The 18,876-nt window shown below is 37.6% G+C and overlaps 1 protein-coding gene across 1 annotated transcript in view; it reads right to left on the bottom strand.

The window, feature by feature from the left end:
• LOC109039018 (cGMP-specific 3',5'-cyclic phosphodiesterase) overlaps positions 1-18,876 on the bottom strand; it is a gene marked incomplete at its 5' end in the record, with an annotated part of 94,936 nt that overhangs the window by 8,662 nt on the left and 67,398 nt on the right. The window contains 4 exons of the mRNA XM_019054340.2: positions 368-521; positions 2,206-2,385; positions 3,588-3,731; positions 3,980-4,085. Coding sequence (XP_018909885.2) covers positions 368-521; positions 2,206-2,385; positions 3,588-3,731; positions 3,980-4,085 — 584 coding nt within the window. The remainder of the gene's footprint in view (positions 1-367; positions 522-2,205; positions 2,386-3,587; positions 3,732-3,979; positions 4,086-18,876) is intronic.

Here is an 18,876-nt window from a genome sequence, read left to right as displayed (position 1 = left end):
TGTCCTGCTCTTATCTACACTCAGTTTTGAATGAGTACTTTTTTAAATGTTATGTATGGAAAGGCGAAACATCTTTTCCCTCCCTTTCCTTGCACAGTATTGATTAAAGTAATTCAACGTGATGAATTTTTATACTCTTATTTTACTCTGTATACATCAAAATTTGTGTCACAATTCTTCCTTAAAATTGCTGATCATTTATTATAATAATAATAATAATAATAATAATAATAATAATAATAATAATAATAATTTATTTTATTTGTAAATGCACATTTATAACGGCGAAAACAAATATGTCAAAATTAGTTAGGTTGGTTAGTTAGGAATCAAAGGTTAGTTAAAATTATAATGTTGAAAAACTTACTCTCTTTCTTGCTTTCACTTTGCCAGTCAAATTCGCCGTTCTCGACCAACTCCATGAATAACGATTTTTTCTTAAAGTACATTGCTAAGTCTGTAGAGAGAATTGAATTCTCTACAATCTTCATCACAGTTCGGTAATCTTCTGTAGATAAGGCCTGCAAAAAGATTTTTTTTTATTGTCAGAAGGGCTGAGTAGTGCATACCAAATGGACGTATTTCTACCAAACGGAACTATGTGCATCAAGACATGAGCCCTGAGACCCATAAGCATGTATGCATAACAGGGCTCACGTCATATTGCACATAGTTCCGTTTGATAGAAACACGTCCAAATGATCTATATCAATTACAGGTGGGTGTAAACCTAGTTTCTACACGGATAAAAAGAGGGAAGGGATCAGTCCCATTTCCAATTATTTGTGGTTGTACCCCAATAAATTAGGTCACTAACCCAAATGTTGTGGCACTACCCTAACTTGAGTTGCAGTACTATCAACGTTAACTAGAAATATCCACATCAGCCAACAATGTAGGGTAGTACCACATTTCTTGGGGATAACTCCTAACAATTATTTTTCCGGGGAAACTTATAAAAGTTTGATATAATACTAAGTTATTTACTGCGTTAGACAATTTTAATTATATTTTCAGAGGATTGTGGTAGTACTAACTTGTATTATCTTCTGCACGGAGAAATTTTGTTAAAAATGTCTTCATTTATTGACAAAGTTTTTGTATTTGCGATTGCCATCCTCGCGAGCTCAAATTTTTGAGTAAGATGAAGCCAGCATTTTTTTTAAGCCTTACACTAATACACTTACACTTACTTTGTGCCTTTTGCAGAAAAGAGTATGAATATGAGTCAAAATGTTAGCCCCTTTCGGGCAGAGACAGGCAAAATAGAGGCCCTTCAAGCTCACACACCTCAACAAAGGGTCTGTTGCTTGCAAAAAATATACCTAGCTGTGTGAATATACATTCTAGGAATAAAATGGCAATAAAATCACAATTGTAACCTTAAAAAAGTCTGAAACTCACCCCTTCGTGCGCACTTGCGTAATTTGAAACACGCTTTTTCAAATTTTCCGCCGGGGGGGAGAAGGGGGCAGTTTTCTAGTCGCAGGCAGAGACGATTTTACAAGTTAGCAACTTTGTTTTTCCTCTATTAATTCTTTTAAAAATATCGATTTCAGTTGAGGCAAGTTGCCTCACCAAGAATCGATTGTTTAACATACATGTCAATGGAGAAAAAACAATTTTACCAGCTTTCAAGGATCGCTACTGGTCACTATAAACGAACGACAACCTCAGGTAACCAAGGTGCATGCCGGTCAATGTCGGTGGTCGCCGATTCGTTGTTGTTGTTCATCTGTACCATTTCACCCCTAAAAAATCTATTCACACAGCTGTATCTATTGGGTGCAGAACACTGAAAAAAAATGTATGCACCCACGCTTCATTAATTTTGGGTCGGGTCCACATACGGACTGTGAACAATTTGATGCCAACCTATGAATAGAGATAGAGTTCATTTTAGTATGAACAAATATTACATACGAAGAGTGTGTACTCTAAGTCCATACCGTATGGACCCAGCGTCTATACCGTATGAACGGTAAGTTCATACACATGCTTCTCCATACGCGACATGTTTAAGGCACATCTCTGATCTAGTCGTTAAAGCCGGACCGTATGTGCGAGCAGTATGTACTCTCACCACACAACCATTTTTTTCAGTGTAGACTCTCAGTGGAAGCTGTAGAGAATTGCACATGTTATCTATCAACCTTCACTGTCTATCTAGACCTACATGAATATATTTGAAGGATTAGAAATTACCTGGAAAATATTATTGCCGTCACTGTTAAGAATCATGACGCACTGGTCGAAATGATGATGTTCCATCGTGCTTGTTGTGTAGAGGATAGCAAGAGGCGACTCAGTTTTCGTTTGGAAGGCGTTGTTTGTTCCCCGATGATCCAAGTCGTGGCACAGGCAAGCCACTAACAAACCCAATATCTGTAAATGTCATCAGTTGGTTCAGTTTCAGAATGAAAAAAAATATAGGTAAACGATGATTTAAAATAATAAATTAAAAAGGTGACGATGAATTCTTACAGATAAAAGAAGGGAAATAAAATCACGCATTAGCTACCATCAAAAAATATTTAAAAAATTTAAGAGAAAAGCGAAAAAATCTCATGTTTGCAACGGACCGATCCCCCGATTTCGTGGTGATTCTTAATGTTTGGTCAGCTGTACTGCTGTGCTAAGGAAGAACGCCGTATGAACATTCAAGAGTTGCCAACATGTGCTTCGGTAAGATGTTTATTTTTCAGAAAAGTTATGAATATTTCTCCTTGAAGTTTTCAGGAACTACAGGTGAAAGTGCGAAAAAAATTATCTGAAACATTGGGAGGAAAATATCAATTCATTCACCAGGAAACTCGCGTTTTATCTAAGGAAATTGGACAGCGCCTGAAGGTTTATAAGACGTTTTTCCTTAGCACGGCAGTGTGCATGTGGTTGCCAACAGCATTAAATCGATGAAGATACCGAGAGCTGCCCCATTGGGCTCTGTTGGTTGAGACCAAAAGCTTCAGCGTGCATTGCTCTGCAGTCAAGCGAAGACGAAACGCCTTCATTTAATCGCATGCAACAATAACAACCGTTGCGCTCGAATAGTTGCATCCAGGCAATACGAACTTCCGATCAACGAAATTGCGTTTGATTCGCATCATTGCGCACTGATGACAAGCGAAAGATGATGCATACAATGGTTTCTTCCAACTCGGTTTTATTCGTGTTTTGAAAAATTGATTATGATTTTTGTCTCTTTTTCAAGAGCTTTGATTTTGGTCAAGTTTGAAGAGAAAAGACGTGACCTAGTTTAGACCTTGTCATATGGCCCATTAAAATTACTTTAGAGGCGAAAACTTAAATAACGTCATTTAATTATGAGGTAGAAAATTAAAAGCCTAAAATTGTACGGGAAAAATGGATTGCTGACTTAACAATAACATTTTTAAAAAATATATCTGACATGTTTCAGATGTACCTACATTTTACAATAGTGGAAAGCTAATTTAACCACGAGGGTGGTTAAATTAGCATTTTTTATGGTAAAATCTACGTTGAAACATGGCGGACACTTTTTTAACAATTTATTGTTAATTCAGCATTCCATTTTTTCCCTTGTGATTTTCTAAAAGGGTATTCACCTCGAGATCAGTCATGAATCTCTCCATTTTTCCGGTCTTCAGCATGGCGAACATGGTTTGAGCAACATTCAGAGCGTGCCTCCAGTTATGGTATTTCACCGGCCTGTAGTTCTTTTTCACACTTAGAACCCAGCGACACAAGACCTGTTGAAAAAGTGACAACGCAATGTTTTATTAATTTGGTGACCTACTTTCAAAACTGTTCTGGAAAAAAAGAGAAAAAAATCAGAGGCTCGTTGTCAAATTCTATTGAAAATGATCTCTCATGCTCGCGTTATTTTAAAATATTTTCTCAGGGCGTGTGTTTTCGTATGGAGAGTAAATACTTTTAAAAACACATTTTCATTAGACAAGGAACATGTGATTATCAACCACTTGGATATTTCACTCACCTCGTAAGGAATGTGAAACTGTTGGACCAAGTTGCATTGAAGGAACATTCTAATGGTTGCTCTACACGTATCATCATCCGTTAGGTCGAAGTCTATAAATTTAAAACTGAAAAAGAAGAATGAAGCAAATTATTAAGAGAATCATTAACCATCGCGTGTCAGATTTAAGTCTTACAACTCGTTATTATGATATATGTCAGATGAGTGGAGGCAAAAGCCACTTATTTCTGAGCGGCGTCCTAGCGACTATGGTTACTTACACCTCTAAGATGAAAGAAAAAGAAGAAAAAGAAGAGAGAATGACGCAATAAAAACCGGAGGAAAAAGAGGCAGAATCAGGAGATGAGGCAGAAATGAAGAAGGGAAGAAGAAAGAGAGAAGGCGGAGAAAGAGAGGCAACAGGCCCTGCTAAAAATGTTCCATGTGGATTCACGTGGAAATGACCCGATTTCCATGTGATTTCATGGAAATCGTCTGACTTCCATGTCCTTCGACATGGAAATCATAACGTTTCCATGAAACTCACATGGAAACCAAGTCATTTCCATCAAGCCGTCATGGAAATGAAAACATTTCCTTGTGAGCTCGACATGGAAATCATAACGTTTCCATGCAACTCACACGGAAACCGAGTCATTTCCATCAAGTCTTCATGGAAATGAAAATATTTCCTTGTGAGCTCGACATGGAACTCATAACACTTCCATGCAACTCACACGGAAACCAAGTCATTTCCATCAAGCCTTCATGGAATTAAAAATCCCCTTCTCAGTTCGGCATGGAAATAAAAATTGCGGATTTAAACATGAATTTCGCGGCTTTAAAATCTTTCAATTTTTGGGCAATTCTAAACTGGACATACGCTCCGACATGCGCAACATGCGAAAATTACACATCGGAGCGTGAGTGTCGCGTTTGAAGCATAACTACGATGTTGAAGGCGCTCCGCAAGGTGCTTGCCAAGGAATTATACTCGGTATACGGTTCAAACCAGATATGCAAGATTTTATATGTAACTTCATAAAATGAAATTTCGTGAATTCCAATCATTTTTTAAAACTTCTGTGCTATGGGCTCATTATGACATGAAAAGGAAAAATCTTAGGTTATGGAAGGGGGGGGGAGATGAAGGGAAAAAGGAAAAAAACCGAAAGAAGAGCTATACGATCATTGTTGCGGGTTGCATTAGCAGTCAAATTTTTTCTTCTCAGGCGTATGTTTAGACAGGAGGTGAAGAAGATCCCCATATCAGGGTGATCGAAAAAAGTCTCAATTTTGGTCATCACTTAAGTACTTTTTCATCAGAAGGTAGTGTTTAGCATGTTATGTTTTATCTTCAGTTATTAAATCTTCTAAATTTTTTTGTAAAGAATTTGAAAAGAATTGCTGGAACCGATTTTTTTTAATGATATGATTTCGATCTCAGCCCCTGAAAATCAAGTACCTGAAATTTTATGAAGCTCAATAATTAAAGAAATGTGCCAAAATATGTGATGGATAAAAGCTTAGTGTGTACTTATATCTACACTCAAGTGAAAGCAATAATAAGCACAATAATTTTAAAAAGTACATGGTGTACTCAAAGCTCCTTGATGAAAATTAGGGCCACCCTTTCAGACATACTTTGTGGGCAGGCCATCTATGACGGCCATGGGAACTTGTTTGACGGGTATATGTCAGTATGTAATTGATATCAGCGCATAGACCTTCTTGGACTTGTAGGATTTTCTATATCATAGCAGCGTAGTTTTTCAAAGTTCGCATGTTAGCAGTTCTAAACACACATGTATCTTCCACTAGGCATGTGTAAAGAGAATCTTTCAGCTAAATATGCATCATGCAAAGTAATAATGGATGACATCTGTCATGCAGACATACTTACTCAATAAAATAGAAAATGAACAAACAACACTCACCAACTTGTTCAAATCTGTAATCCACTGGGTCAGAAAAATCCACTTGAAGACAATAAATCCAAATTTCCGATTAGAACTGGTGCAGGTACGAAGGAACTTTTGAAAACACGATGAGTGCATTGTAAAAATATCTAAAGCACTCTTTAACGTAAGAGAAAAATTAGCACCATGATTTAATAGCTGATCAATACAGAACACCACTCTCAGAAAAGCACTGACACAACACGATTCTTCAGTTTAGTTTTCGAGGAGAGAGCATTTTTCAAAAGATGCGACATCATAGATCCACAGCTTAAATAATTTCACAATTTACTCCGATTATTGATGATATTAAGGTAGCCATCGATTCTCTACCCGACGTTCCTTCCACACATGACAGGAAACATCTACAGGCACAGAGCAAATGGCACTAAGCAGCAATGTACATCTGATAAGGCAAGCTCCTGGAAGTGTCGATCTGCAAAAATACAAAGCGGGAGACAGATCATCAAATTGATCTACCTATCGTTAATGGCCGTCCTTGGAGACAGACAATAAACTACGTAACAATATATCAACCACCTTTTGATAACAAAACGAATTTAAAATGAGAGCAAGACCCTTCCTTATGGAGGGAGGGCCAAGAAACATTTAAAAACGGAACATTTTACTAGTTACAGATCTGAGCCACTGAATAAAATACATTCCACCAGTCAATAAAATTTTAAATTTTGAATGTTGATGGATAACCTGATTGCCAGTATACATCGAGTTGAAACATCTGATACTTAGAGCGGTTCATTTTTGTATAAGCTCTTGAGGTATTTTAAAATCATACGACTTTTAGGTACATGCACAAACTGATGATTTGACTGTGGGTACCTTGAAGGGATAAAATTACGGCAACAACCGCAGCACTGCAGATGTGCGATTGGTAAAATGTCTAAGGATGATGCGATTTTAGTTCTCGCTAATGCATTAGCCACCCAATTCATGAGTGAGGCAGAGGATAAGCAGTGTGGATGCCTTGTCAGTATTAAATTGACGGGTGAATGAGCTCTCGTACCTCAGTAGGTAACAGTCGGCAAGCTATTTGGGCGCTCAATTTATAACTTGAATATTTGGAATCGATAAATGCCATCAGGCTGAATTGAAGTAGGGAAAGGTGTGAAAGTGAAAAATTATTCATTAAATTACTTACTTGAACTACTTGAAGTGATGTGAGAGATAAATATAACCTAACTTTTGTGAAGAAGATGTTCCTAGTTCCTGGAATAATCGTTCCTTGCCGATACTTCCAAGGTTGTATTTATTATCAAAATAATTATCAGGCAAATGTTTTCAAAAGGATTAAAAAACAAAAACTGGCTCTCTTAAATCAATATAGCGGCTGATTTTCACTCATTTTCATACGCAACTTCGATAAAAAGGCAAAAGGCGGAACCGCGGAATGGTCCCTCGTCCAACTGTTCGATGTCCAAGTCGGACTCGGAACTCCGGAGTCCGGACCATTGTCCATTGTTCAATCCACCCAGCCAGCCAAGCCATGCCATGCTGTTAATTTGAAAATGAAAACTTAATTTGATCTACTTTTCATGATTCTTAACGAAGAATCGATTGTATCATCGGCGTCTACTTGACTATACTCAGTTTCATCGAACACAGGTAAATTATCTCTCTTTCACCTCTTGACGACGGACATACCTAAGTATGAGCCTGTAACCTTGTACTTACATTACACATTATTTGTCATGTCAAGCTATACTGATCAAGTAACTCGAGTTTAATTTTCTTTGCCGATTTACGATTCAGTCGATATTTTCTAACGAGCGAGGTAATCGTGAATTCTATTCTCTTGGTTTGCGAATGCATTTACTACCATGTGCTATTCCTAACCGTGGTTACGAAGTTGATCGAAGAGTCTACGTCTAATAAATCTATCCACTCCTTCCGTGGGAAGGGAGATAATCTTTCATCCATTTAGCATTGAAGGGAAAGACCAGAATCAAGATGGTGGATCTTCTGTTGCACTCTCTAAGTGCAAATCTTATTATCCGCGAACTTTATCACAAGTCGAAACTTCCCAACTCTTGCAGGCGAGTACTATAGATAGTCTGTTGAAACATCCTCATACTGCCTGCATTTTCCTTGTGTCTTCAAAAAAATCAAGGACAATTAAAGTTTTGTTGCACCCATTTCCTCTCTTGTACTACATTTGACCGGTGTCTAATTTTAAAGTACCTATCTGAAACTACTTACGAAAGCTTCTATAAGAATGAACCGCTCTACGTATCAGATGTTTCAACTCGATGTATACTGGCAATCAGGTTATCCATCAACATTCAAAATTTAAAATTTTATTGACTGGTGGAATGTATTTTATTCAGTGGCTCAGACCTGTAACTAGTAAAATGTTCCGTTTTTAAATGTTTCTTGGCCCTCCCTCCATAAGGAAGGGTCTTGCTCTCATTTTAAATTCGTTTTGTTATCAAAAGGTGGTTGATATATTGTTACGTAGTTTATTGTCTGTCTCCAAGGACGGCCATTAACGATAGGTAGATCAATTTGATGATCTGTCTCCCGCTTTGTATTTTTGCAGATCGACACTTCCAGGAGCTTGCCTTATCAGATGTACATTGCTGCTTAGTGCCATTTGCTCTGTGCCTGTAGATGTTTCCTGTCATGTGTGGAAGGAACGTCGGGTAGAGAATCGATGGCTACCTTAATATCATCAATAATCGGAGTAAATTGTGAAATTATTTAAGCTGTGGATCTATGATGTCGCATCTTTTGAAAAATGCTCTCTCCTCGAAAACTAAACTGAAGAATCGTGTTGTGTCAGTGCTTTTCTGAGAGTGGTGTTCTGTATTGATCAGCTATTAAATCATGGTGCTAATTTTTCTCTTACGTTAAAGAGTGCTTTAGATATTTTTACAATGCACTCATCGTGTTTTCAAAAGTTCCTTCGTACCTGCACCAGTTCTAATCGGAAATTTGGATTTATTGTCTTCAAGTGGATTTTTCTGACCCAGTGGATTACAGATTTGAACAAGTTGGTGAGTGTTGTTTGTTCATTTTCTATTTTACTGAGCATGTCTGCATGGTCCAAATATCATGTGCTCCCATTGGGACGCTTGTCTTCTTTGTCTTGATTCTAAGATTTATTTAATTTCCATGAGCAATTTGGATGGTACTGAAACCATCTTGTGATTATTTTTATGCAAATGGTTTTGTTTCCATGAAAAATTGTCACGGAAATAATTTCGTTTCCATGACAAATTTTCACGGAAATGATTTCGTTTCCATGAAAAATTTTCATGGAAATAAGCCACATGGAAATCAGCCACACGGAAATCAGTCACATGGAAATATTTCCTGTTCCATTTTTCCGTGTCATTTTTTCATGGAAATCAACTTCATGGAAATCATCCACACGGAACATTTTTAGCAGGGGGAGAGGAGTAGGAGGAGAAAAAGAAACGAAGAGACATTTTTCACCGAAAAAAATTATGGTAACATCTACCAAAAGCCCACTTGATTTTTGACACAGTGATAATATTTAGTGAAAATAACCAGAATTACATTTATATTCAACAGAGCTCTGGCGATACATACCATAAAACGGTAAATGCTACTCTTGAGTTTCGTGTTTATTAACATTTTCATATCGCTGTGTCAGAGTACATTAAAATCTACCATATTATTTTTTCACTGTCTATTCTTTGCCTTGTCTGCCTCTCTTCCCCTATTTTCCATCTTCTTCCTCCTTTTCTTCACGCTACTTGTAACCTTTTGACCTCATTTTTCTTTGCCTTTGTCATCTGATTAGAAAATAAATCGAGGGACGTCTCATGAGATTTCTAGGAGGGCTCGAATTAGAGTAAGTGTTATGGATACTCCTGCGCCTTCAATTCTCACTCATGCAACACTTATTATATTTCAACATATTAAGAATTTCCCAACATGACATCCGCGTATTCATTCAGGGTCCTTCATCTACATTGATCAATTGAAACGACCTCCATTGAATGTGGGTAACTTGTGTTGCAACAATCAGCATGACTCTCTCAAGAGAAAAGTGGTCACGTGAACATTTTCTCTCTGTAAGGAGACGTCAGTTCTAGACTGAATTAAAACGCTTATTGGCAAAATGAAGGGCTTGAAGGACAAGGCACATAAGTGCAGTTTTTACTATTTCGAGATATACATGTTTGAAAATTCGAAATTACATGGGACCTTATGGCGGAAAGAAAGTTCAAACTAACTTTTTGATGCTTAAAAGTTGGAATTTGGGAGCGAATTTCTCGCAGAATATGCAATAATAAGACTAGCGAAATCATTAAGATGTCAATTTTTCAAAACCTGCACTTACGCGCTTTGTCTTTCAAGCCCCTTAAATAACATCCTAACCAAAGTCTGGCAAGCGTTTCGAACTGCATCCTGATTAATAATTTTCTTATTATTTTCTGTAGACGAAATTGCGTAGGTAGTCGCTTAAAACAGAGAGGAAAATGCAAAACTTCTTGAAGACGTCACCTGAATTTACGACGGAGCCGCGATATTTCAATTGATCGGAAAATGTATTCAAATCAATGAATATAAAGCGGGTGATATGAATACTCTTGCCAATGTTTTTGTGTAACATTCGCAAACATCGATTCTGATGCAAAGATTTATGTCATCTAAACTGGAAAGTTCTTTCCTGGATTCATTGATTGTGATGTAACTAATGCTGCCGTGCTAAGGAATAACGACGTATGAACCTTCAGGCGTTGCCAAATTTTATTTGATAAAACAAAAATTTCTTGGTAAACTTATGAATATTATCCATCCAATTTTTCAGATCATTTTGATCGCAATTTTATCTAAAGCTCCTGAAAATTTCAAAGAAAAATATTCATATCTTCACTCAAAAATTAACATTTTATCGAAGAAAATTTGGCAACTCTCGAATGTTCATGAGGCGTTCTTCTTTAGCATGGCAGAATGGTGCTGTTCAATAAGACTGTTTTTTAAAGGAACATTATTATTCCTAGTGCGTTCGAGGTATGAGTACTAAGAAAAAAGTTGACGTTAAAATGACATTTCCAAGAATTGTTGAGCACGCGCGGCCTACATTTCCTTGTATACAGAAAACCAAACAGCACCTGACCAAAAACCTTGACCTTTCCTTTATAGCTGATGACAACAAAGAGTCTATTTGAGGGAAACTAATAGTCTCATCGCATACAACTTTGAACAGTGACGCGGGTTTTTAATAATAGTGATAATTTTAGAAATAAATCAACGGGACATAATAAGTAAGTAATTTGACAATATGCACGCATTTTTATACAAAATGATTAATTTCGCTATCCTAGTTACCAGCAGTGAGCATAGTTTTACAAATCTACCGCAAATATTTCATGAGGAATGGAGCCTACTAATTTCGCTGGCTTTTGAGACGAGTAACAAAATAATAGAACAATCCGACCAAAAATTAATTTATATGATTGATTTTAACCCCGATTATTCAAGCTGCCGCCTGATCCAACGATTGCACCTTTCTCTGGCTCAGACTATTGTGATATCCGATCACCGGAAATTCATTACCACAATGGAGGCTGATAATCAAGATAAAACTATGGTATTCTTCCTCGATGATATTACCGAAGTGTTGAGCTTAATTTTGTATTCAGTATCAAAACAACACGAGGTTGAATTGATCGATGAGAAGGAGGAGTCAGCATGCCCGAAATTTTTGAAAAACTCGTCAAGTTCCAGGTGCCGCCAAAGGAGTCATGATATTAGAGTACCCCGCTATTGTTTCTTAATCGATGATCAGCCACTCTGTTCGGAGGTTGAAAACGTCTGCGACATGAGAATGAAAATAACATCCAAAGAGCTTGCCGGAGATTCTCTTCTGTCGGATCCAGTATACGAGTTGACCCGACCCCTGTACGTCAACAAAATTTGGAACTCAAGAAATTACGTTTTAATCGTGCTCAAAAATTCAGATTGTCCGAGTAGCATCGCGTTTTGTTTCAGATTCTTTTGGCGCTTCTTCAAGGGCCGAAAAACAATCATATGTCACTCGGGCGGCTGCGACAGGTACGACCCTTTTCTGGAGAGAATTTTCTCGTGGCAGAACGAATCTTTTTTCGATTTCTCCTGGAGCAACATGCACAAGAAACCCGTCGGCATGTTCATCAACTATTTCAGCAAATACGTCTTGAGGATTTCGAAACAAGGCTACGATTTTTCGTGGCACCAACTGCTAATCCCGATGCTCGCTCATTTCGAGAGATCTTTGAATTGCACTTTTGAGGAAAGGGGCCCGGATATCTACCTTGACCACCCCGAGATGTATGTCGACGATTACATAGGCCTCAAGTACGCCGTGAGTCTACACACATTCGATACCGGGGTATTTCAAATCGATTCCGATTTCTCGATCTTGGATATTTCGGTCAGCATCGACTCTCAATCCCTCAGTATTGCCACCCCGCACAGCGAATTCATCCCCCAGAGTCTAGTTATTTTCAAATGCTTCAACCTGACAGTTTGGATTTGCGTTCTCGTCACAATTATCTCATTTATCCTCATCCAAAGAGTTTTCCAAGACGCCCAGTGTAAACTCCTCCATCGTCTTTATACAGAGACGCAAATCAACCACTACGGAGATACCTCATCGCTTTTGGTTGTCTTTGCGTACTTCATCTGCGGGAGGCCACCCTCTCTACTTCTGGGACGCTGGTACACCGGAAAAGTCATCTTCCTCGTCTTCAGTTTCGCTGCCATCATCATATCCACGGTTTTCATCAGCGGAATGACGACGTTACTCAAAGATAGGATGCCTTACCCGGAAGTGGACTCACTCAACGCACTGGAGGAGTCGAACATATTCATTCAAGTAGTCGAAACAAACGAGACTAAACGTCTACTCGATCACTTGGACGTCTCTAAATCATTGGAAACGAGGTTGTTGGATGATTTGACGTATTACGGTCGAACGGCTTTCGTGTTTGTCGTGGCTCCTCCCTCCTCCAACGAAACATTCGATTGGGAGCAGAGGAATATAAGAGAAATCACACGGAACGCTCTCATTATCTCCGAAACGGACGCCTTTTTGATAAACATTCCGAATGGTCTGGTAAAGAAGAGGAACATTGGCATGTACCAATACATCAATGCTCGGGTTTTTTATTATCATGTCATGGAGGAACGCCTGTTGACGTTTCCGTTGTTTTGTCCTTTTTTCAAGTATTCTTTCCTCTTCGATAAGTTCAATCGGGTGATCTCGCATTTTTGGGAGAGCGGCCAGACAGGATTCCTCATGAAAAATTTCAATGAATACCAAGTGTTCGACACTTCGTCTAGAGGAGGTTCAAATGAGACGAACGCACCTCGGCCCTACAGTATGGAAGATTTACAATCGGGTTTCATCGTCCTCGTAGTCGGGTTATCTTTGAGTTCTCTTGTTTTCATGGCCGAAGTCTCGCTTGAGATCTCTTCGGATTCTTTCATTTTCAGCTTGGCGAGGCCTTTAAGGTTTATCTACAGCTCCGAGAAGTAAGGGATTTCTCCGCGCAGGGGGCGCCACCGTTGTGTTTTTGTTTGGAAGGTCACGTCATCAGAGTTCGTACAGCTTGACGTGATCCCTTGAGCTTGTGTGAAAATTTAAGGAATTTCTGTTTGATCAAAGAGTCATAAGTCCTAGCTTTTACCATGTAATTGCAATTTATAGCAGCCTGTGCTACTTTGGTAACCATGATTTTTTCACGAAAATTAGGGGGAAAATCACTTTTAAATTTGAAGAGATTAGTACTTCCTAGGGGACTTAATAACAACAACTAGAACCGTCTTGTCCAATTTTCACGTGTTTTCATGGACTGATTTTACTAAATGTTTATTTAATTTATAGATAGATATCTATAATAGTATAGTATAAATAGCATAGTATAGTATAGTATATCATATAGCATATAGTATCATATAGTATCATAGTAGCATAGTAGTAGTAGCATAGTATAGTATAAATAGTATAGTATAATAGTATAGTAGTAATATTGTAATAGTATACGTTGCACTACTATTCTTTATGTGTTTCACATCTACATAAATGTCTTTTAAATGTATTATTCTCCTCAGACGTAGCCTCTTTTTCCACGATCTCATGATTGAAATCAGTGCAAATCAGCATGAACACCTCTCTTTGTGGTAGTAAACATTGTGTTATCATGAAGTTTAGGGCTCAGCAATCGCCACAAGTCACGTAGGTTAGGAATTTCTAAATATAAGATGAAAGAGACCATAGATGACGCACTATTCTAAAGAGGAATCTTCCGAGGAGCCGTTCATGATATTCCAAGAAATAAGTAACTCAAAAAAGGGGAATTCCTGATAAAATATCAAAATTGCCTCCCCCAAGTTTGCTATGTGCCTGGTGTCTTTCTATCGAAATCTCTAGTGTTCGAACGTAACAAGTGAAGACTCATTGTCAGCTTAGAATCCATCCTAGCAAATCAGAACTACAAAGAGCGACGCTAAGAATGGCACAATTTGGGCCAGCGGGGATTTTTCTGAAACCGGGCCCAAACGATACCTTATGATACCCTAAAACGCTGGTAAAAATTTTAGCTTGAGTATACGCACGGTTTTTGAGAATGAGGGGGGGGGGGGCAAAGTAACCAAATCGCCACCATTCTGGACAGCATTTCTACAGCAAAAAGACGGGGAAAATGGACGAAAAAGTTACACCTTTGTTGGGTTTCGGCTGCAAATGTTCTCATTGGGCCCCCAGGCATTTAACTGTCTTCAGTTTCAAACATTTTGGTCGCACAGTGGTCCAAAATGGGGAGAAATCGGCGACAAATCAGGATTCTTTGTCAAATTTTTAGAAATGGAAGTAAAATTGTCGGTCTGCTGCAGGCTTCATGGCTAACAATGTTCTTATCGGTCATCAGTGCATGAAATTGTGTTCAGCTTCACAAATTTACATCGCACAGTGTTCAAAAATGGGATAATTAGTGGACAAATTAAGATCCTCTGTCAAACTTTTTAAAAATGAAGTGAAACTGTTGGTCCCCAGTATAGTTTAGATCCCGGAAAAATTCATGTTTTTAATTTTTTTAATTATTTCTATATGTCAGACCGTATTGTTAATAGAACGTTGTTATAGAATAGACTTTGTACCATTATCTCAATAAAATATGCAAACTTTCAAAAATTTAAAAAAGAAGGTAAAATGGAGAAAAAAATTAAAAGAAGATTTAAATAGTCAAAGAAAGAATTTAAAGAATTTTATCGGAATCTAAAGTCTACTGGGGACCAACAGTTTCACTTCATTTTTAAAAAGTTTGACAGAAGATCTTAATTTGTCCACTAATTTCCCCATTTTTGATCACTGTGCGATGTAAATTTGTGAAGCTGAACACAATTTCATGCATTGATGACCGATAAGAACATTGTTAGCCAAGAAACCTGCAGCAGACCGACAATTTTACTTCCATTTCTAAAAATTTGACAAAGGATCCTGATTTGTCGCTGATTTCTCCCCATATTGGACCACTGTGCGACCAAAATGTTTGAAACTGAAGACAGTTAAATGCTTGGGGGCCCAATGAGAACATTTACAGCCGAAATCCATCAAAGGTGTAACTTTTTCGTCCATTTTCCCCGTCTTTTTGCTGCAGAAATGCTGTTCAGAATGATGGCGATTTGGTTACTTTGCCCCCTCAATTCTCAAAAACATGCGTATACTCAAGCTAAAATTTTTACCAGCGTTTTAGGGTATCATAAGGTATCGTTTGGGCTTGGTTTCAGAAAAATCCCCGCTGGCCCAAATTGTGCCAAAAAACGGTCGTTTTTGGCGTCGCTCTTTTTGGGTGCGATTAACATATAAAGCCAGAATTCCGTTTGTTTTTTGAGGTCTTTCCTCACATTTGAATTGTGTCCTCGTAGAATTTCTAGTCAACTTTTTACGAAAACTCAAAATGGAGTTACAAACATCAATGTAAAGTGCGATATTCTATACAAAACTTTTACCACTAAGAACACCTAGAAATGTCAAACGAAGCTCGAGTTATGGTAGACAGAAGTTTTTTTTTTTTTTTTTTTTTTTTTTTTTTTTTTTTTTTTTTTTTTTTGATGGTTTATTGACTTTGTATCTTGCACCTACAATGCATGCATGCAGTTTGGTAGATTGAAGTTTGCAGTTTGCAGAGAAAGCTGCGGGTCAAAGTCTAATCTGCGTTTTGCATGAATCACAAAATAACCGGATTATAGTGCAGCTTTATGCCCACTATACAGGATGATCCAAAAGTCCCGAATCAATAACTCTGTAACCCCTGAGGTTCTTGTCCCTTTTCAGAGTGGCCCCTCTAAAGTTTTGAATGTTTCGAAGAGTCGTTTGCTTCAACCTAGGAGCAGACTCACACAATTTTAAGTCTCCATCTCAATTTTTTCAAAAGTTAAAGGACCGATGCCTTGTTATGGCGATGCGGGATATTTGGGTCATCCTGTATTCTAAAAATTATATTGAGAGAGTATTTTATTGAAATTTCAAAAATGCAAAATCCGATTTTTTAACCCATTTCGATAAAAATCACCTTGCTAAAAGTTTTGCCGCCTTGGTCTCTTTCCCAAGGATGGTTCACTCATGTTTAAAATTTTCCTATTTTTCCCGATCACTGAGAACCCTATTGCTTTCAGCAAAAAAGGAAAAAAAGAAGAAAAATACCAGAGTTATGATTTGCAATTTAGGTATTATAGTGATATAAAAAATATAAAAATCAATTTTTCTTTACATCACAAAATAAAAAGCAGCAAGGCATAATTTGAACCAGCGACTTTTTGTGTCACGATCCAGGCCGCTAATGATTCTGCTGCTCAAGCTATTGATGTAAAAAGTAGTAATTAGTATTTGTGTTAAAAATATATCCACTGTAGTCTCTGAACCTCAAAAGAATGGTTTACTATAATACCATAAGGAATGAAGAACCACTATTTCTGGCTCATCTGTAAAAGCAAATATCTCCTCCGGAAAATTAATGGCACACGTGTTGTTTCTCAGGTGAATGAGAAGCGGTAGTTTCTCATTGAAAAGTATTGTCCAATTCAGGTGATGCAACATAATACATGCTTCTGCGTTATGCGAAATGCCAAAGTCAGCGTTTCGGCAGTAACGGTGCTCATTATGTTATCATTGTGTTTTATCACCTAACGCTAGGACGGAGATTTCTCGCATCATTGCCGGATAGTCCTGAAAATTAGCACTCTTCTTAACTCGCGTGAAATATCCACATTTTATCGCACAAACTGACAACATTGATTTCCCGCAGAACAGCTAGTTGCGACTGACAAGTGACAACTCAATCTCAAACATTCCCACCAGATGCCGCTTTTGGCATTGTGATCGGTATTCCAACCAAAATCGGGAACCAAAGCCTTTCAACCTCCGTGTGATCCAGAATTTTTAACTCCGACTATTGCGTCGCAAAGGGTCATCGTTCGTTTAAAGTGCAACTATTTTTTAAATTTCGTGGGAGGACAACGTGGGTATTCTTGTTGTTTTTTCTCGATAAAATTCGAGCACAGCAGATGATTCACTGGCTCAATTCAGGCTACGGATTATTCAGGGGTCTGTGATTGCCTTCACACGAATGCTGTTAATTAACGGCCCTCCGCTGGAAGCAGATCTAGAAGCCGTTCCGTTAATAGTGAATTGAGGCCTACTTTTCTGCCCCAGCACAAAGGAAATCCCCATCGTTGGTAGTAGGTTCAGCGGCCGGCTCGCCAGTAATTGAGCGCGGCCAACAGACGTACTCCAGCAAATATGAGTCGTCCTCAGAGTGTGAAGCGCAATCAATTATGATCCCTCCTCAAATAGAAATACACTCCCAAGCTGTCTAAATGATATCAATAAATTTTCGGACTTCATATACATCGAATAAAAATGTCTCACGTCAAAAATAAGGACTAAAATGTCAATTTTTAAATTTTGGGACGAAAGTATAGCGTTTAAATTGACGACTGTTTTTTTTTCTTCCTCTTCTTTTTTTTCTTTTTTTTCTCTCAAAAATAGACTAACTTCGAAAAAATAAACATTGTTTTACTCGATGTTAAAACTTACCTACTCAATGTTGATTACTCAATACTCATTATTAAATATAAGTGTCACGTAATTCGTAAAATTTAACTCTAATGAGTACATTTGTTTAGTGGTACTAAAAAGAAAATAAAATCATCCAAAGAAAATAAAATCATACAATTTTCGACAAGCTCTGTTTGTTTCATCGATAAGGAAGGCTATTGCTTAACCCTTTGTTGCACGAGTCAATCACCGATTTCAGGGGAAAAATCTACATTTCACAGTGTTTTTGGCTTAGAAGAACAGATGCAGTTCCAGTTTATATTATTTTTTTGGAAATTTTAGAGATTAGGCCTCTAATCCTCTCCAAAAAACAATGTGTTGCTTTGCGCAGTTTCATGCCATAGGGATCAAAGCCCAAAAAACATTTGTTGCTTTCATGCAACGCTATGCAATAAAGGGTTAATTTTTAGCGGTGAGTCCATCCAAGGCCTCTAAAATCTCAAGAGTAATTTTAAGTCAGAGGGGATCTCCAGAGTCATGGGGGTAAAAAAAAAATTTCCCTGAAAAATTGAATTTTCGATAGTTTTGATGTCATAAATCAATTTAACTTCAAAAATTGAAATGTCATTTGATTTTTATAAGTTTTGGCCCATAACCGTCGCCAAAATTTAAAAAAACTTAAATAATAATAATATAATAATATAATAATATAATATATATCTTTATTTGTTTTTTGGCTTGCACATGGCTTCTACAAATGATAAATCTCCCTAAAATTCAGCCAGTCTTTTCTCCGACTGGTGAAATTTATGAAACAAATTGATAAAGAGTTTCTCCTGAAAATCTATACTTCGACCTATAAAACAGACTTCAGCAGTCTGTCAATTATACTCAGGGTCATAAGGTATAAAATTGTTACCAGTGCTGAA

This window comes from Bemisia tabaci, chromosome 9 (genome assembly GCF_918797505.1).
Source record: "Bemisia tabaci chromosome 9, PGI_BMITA_v3".
In the NCBI taxonomy this organism is placed as follows: Eukaryota; Metazoa; Arthropoda; class Insecta; order Hemiptera; family Aleyrodidae; genus Bemisia; species Bemisia tabaci.
This window is presented reverse-complemented; position numbering and strand designations above follow the sequence as displayed.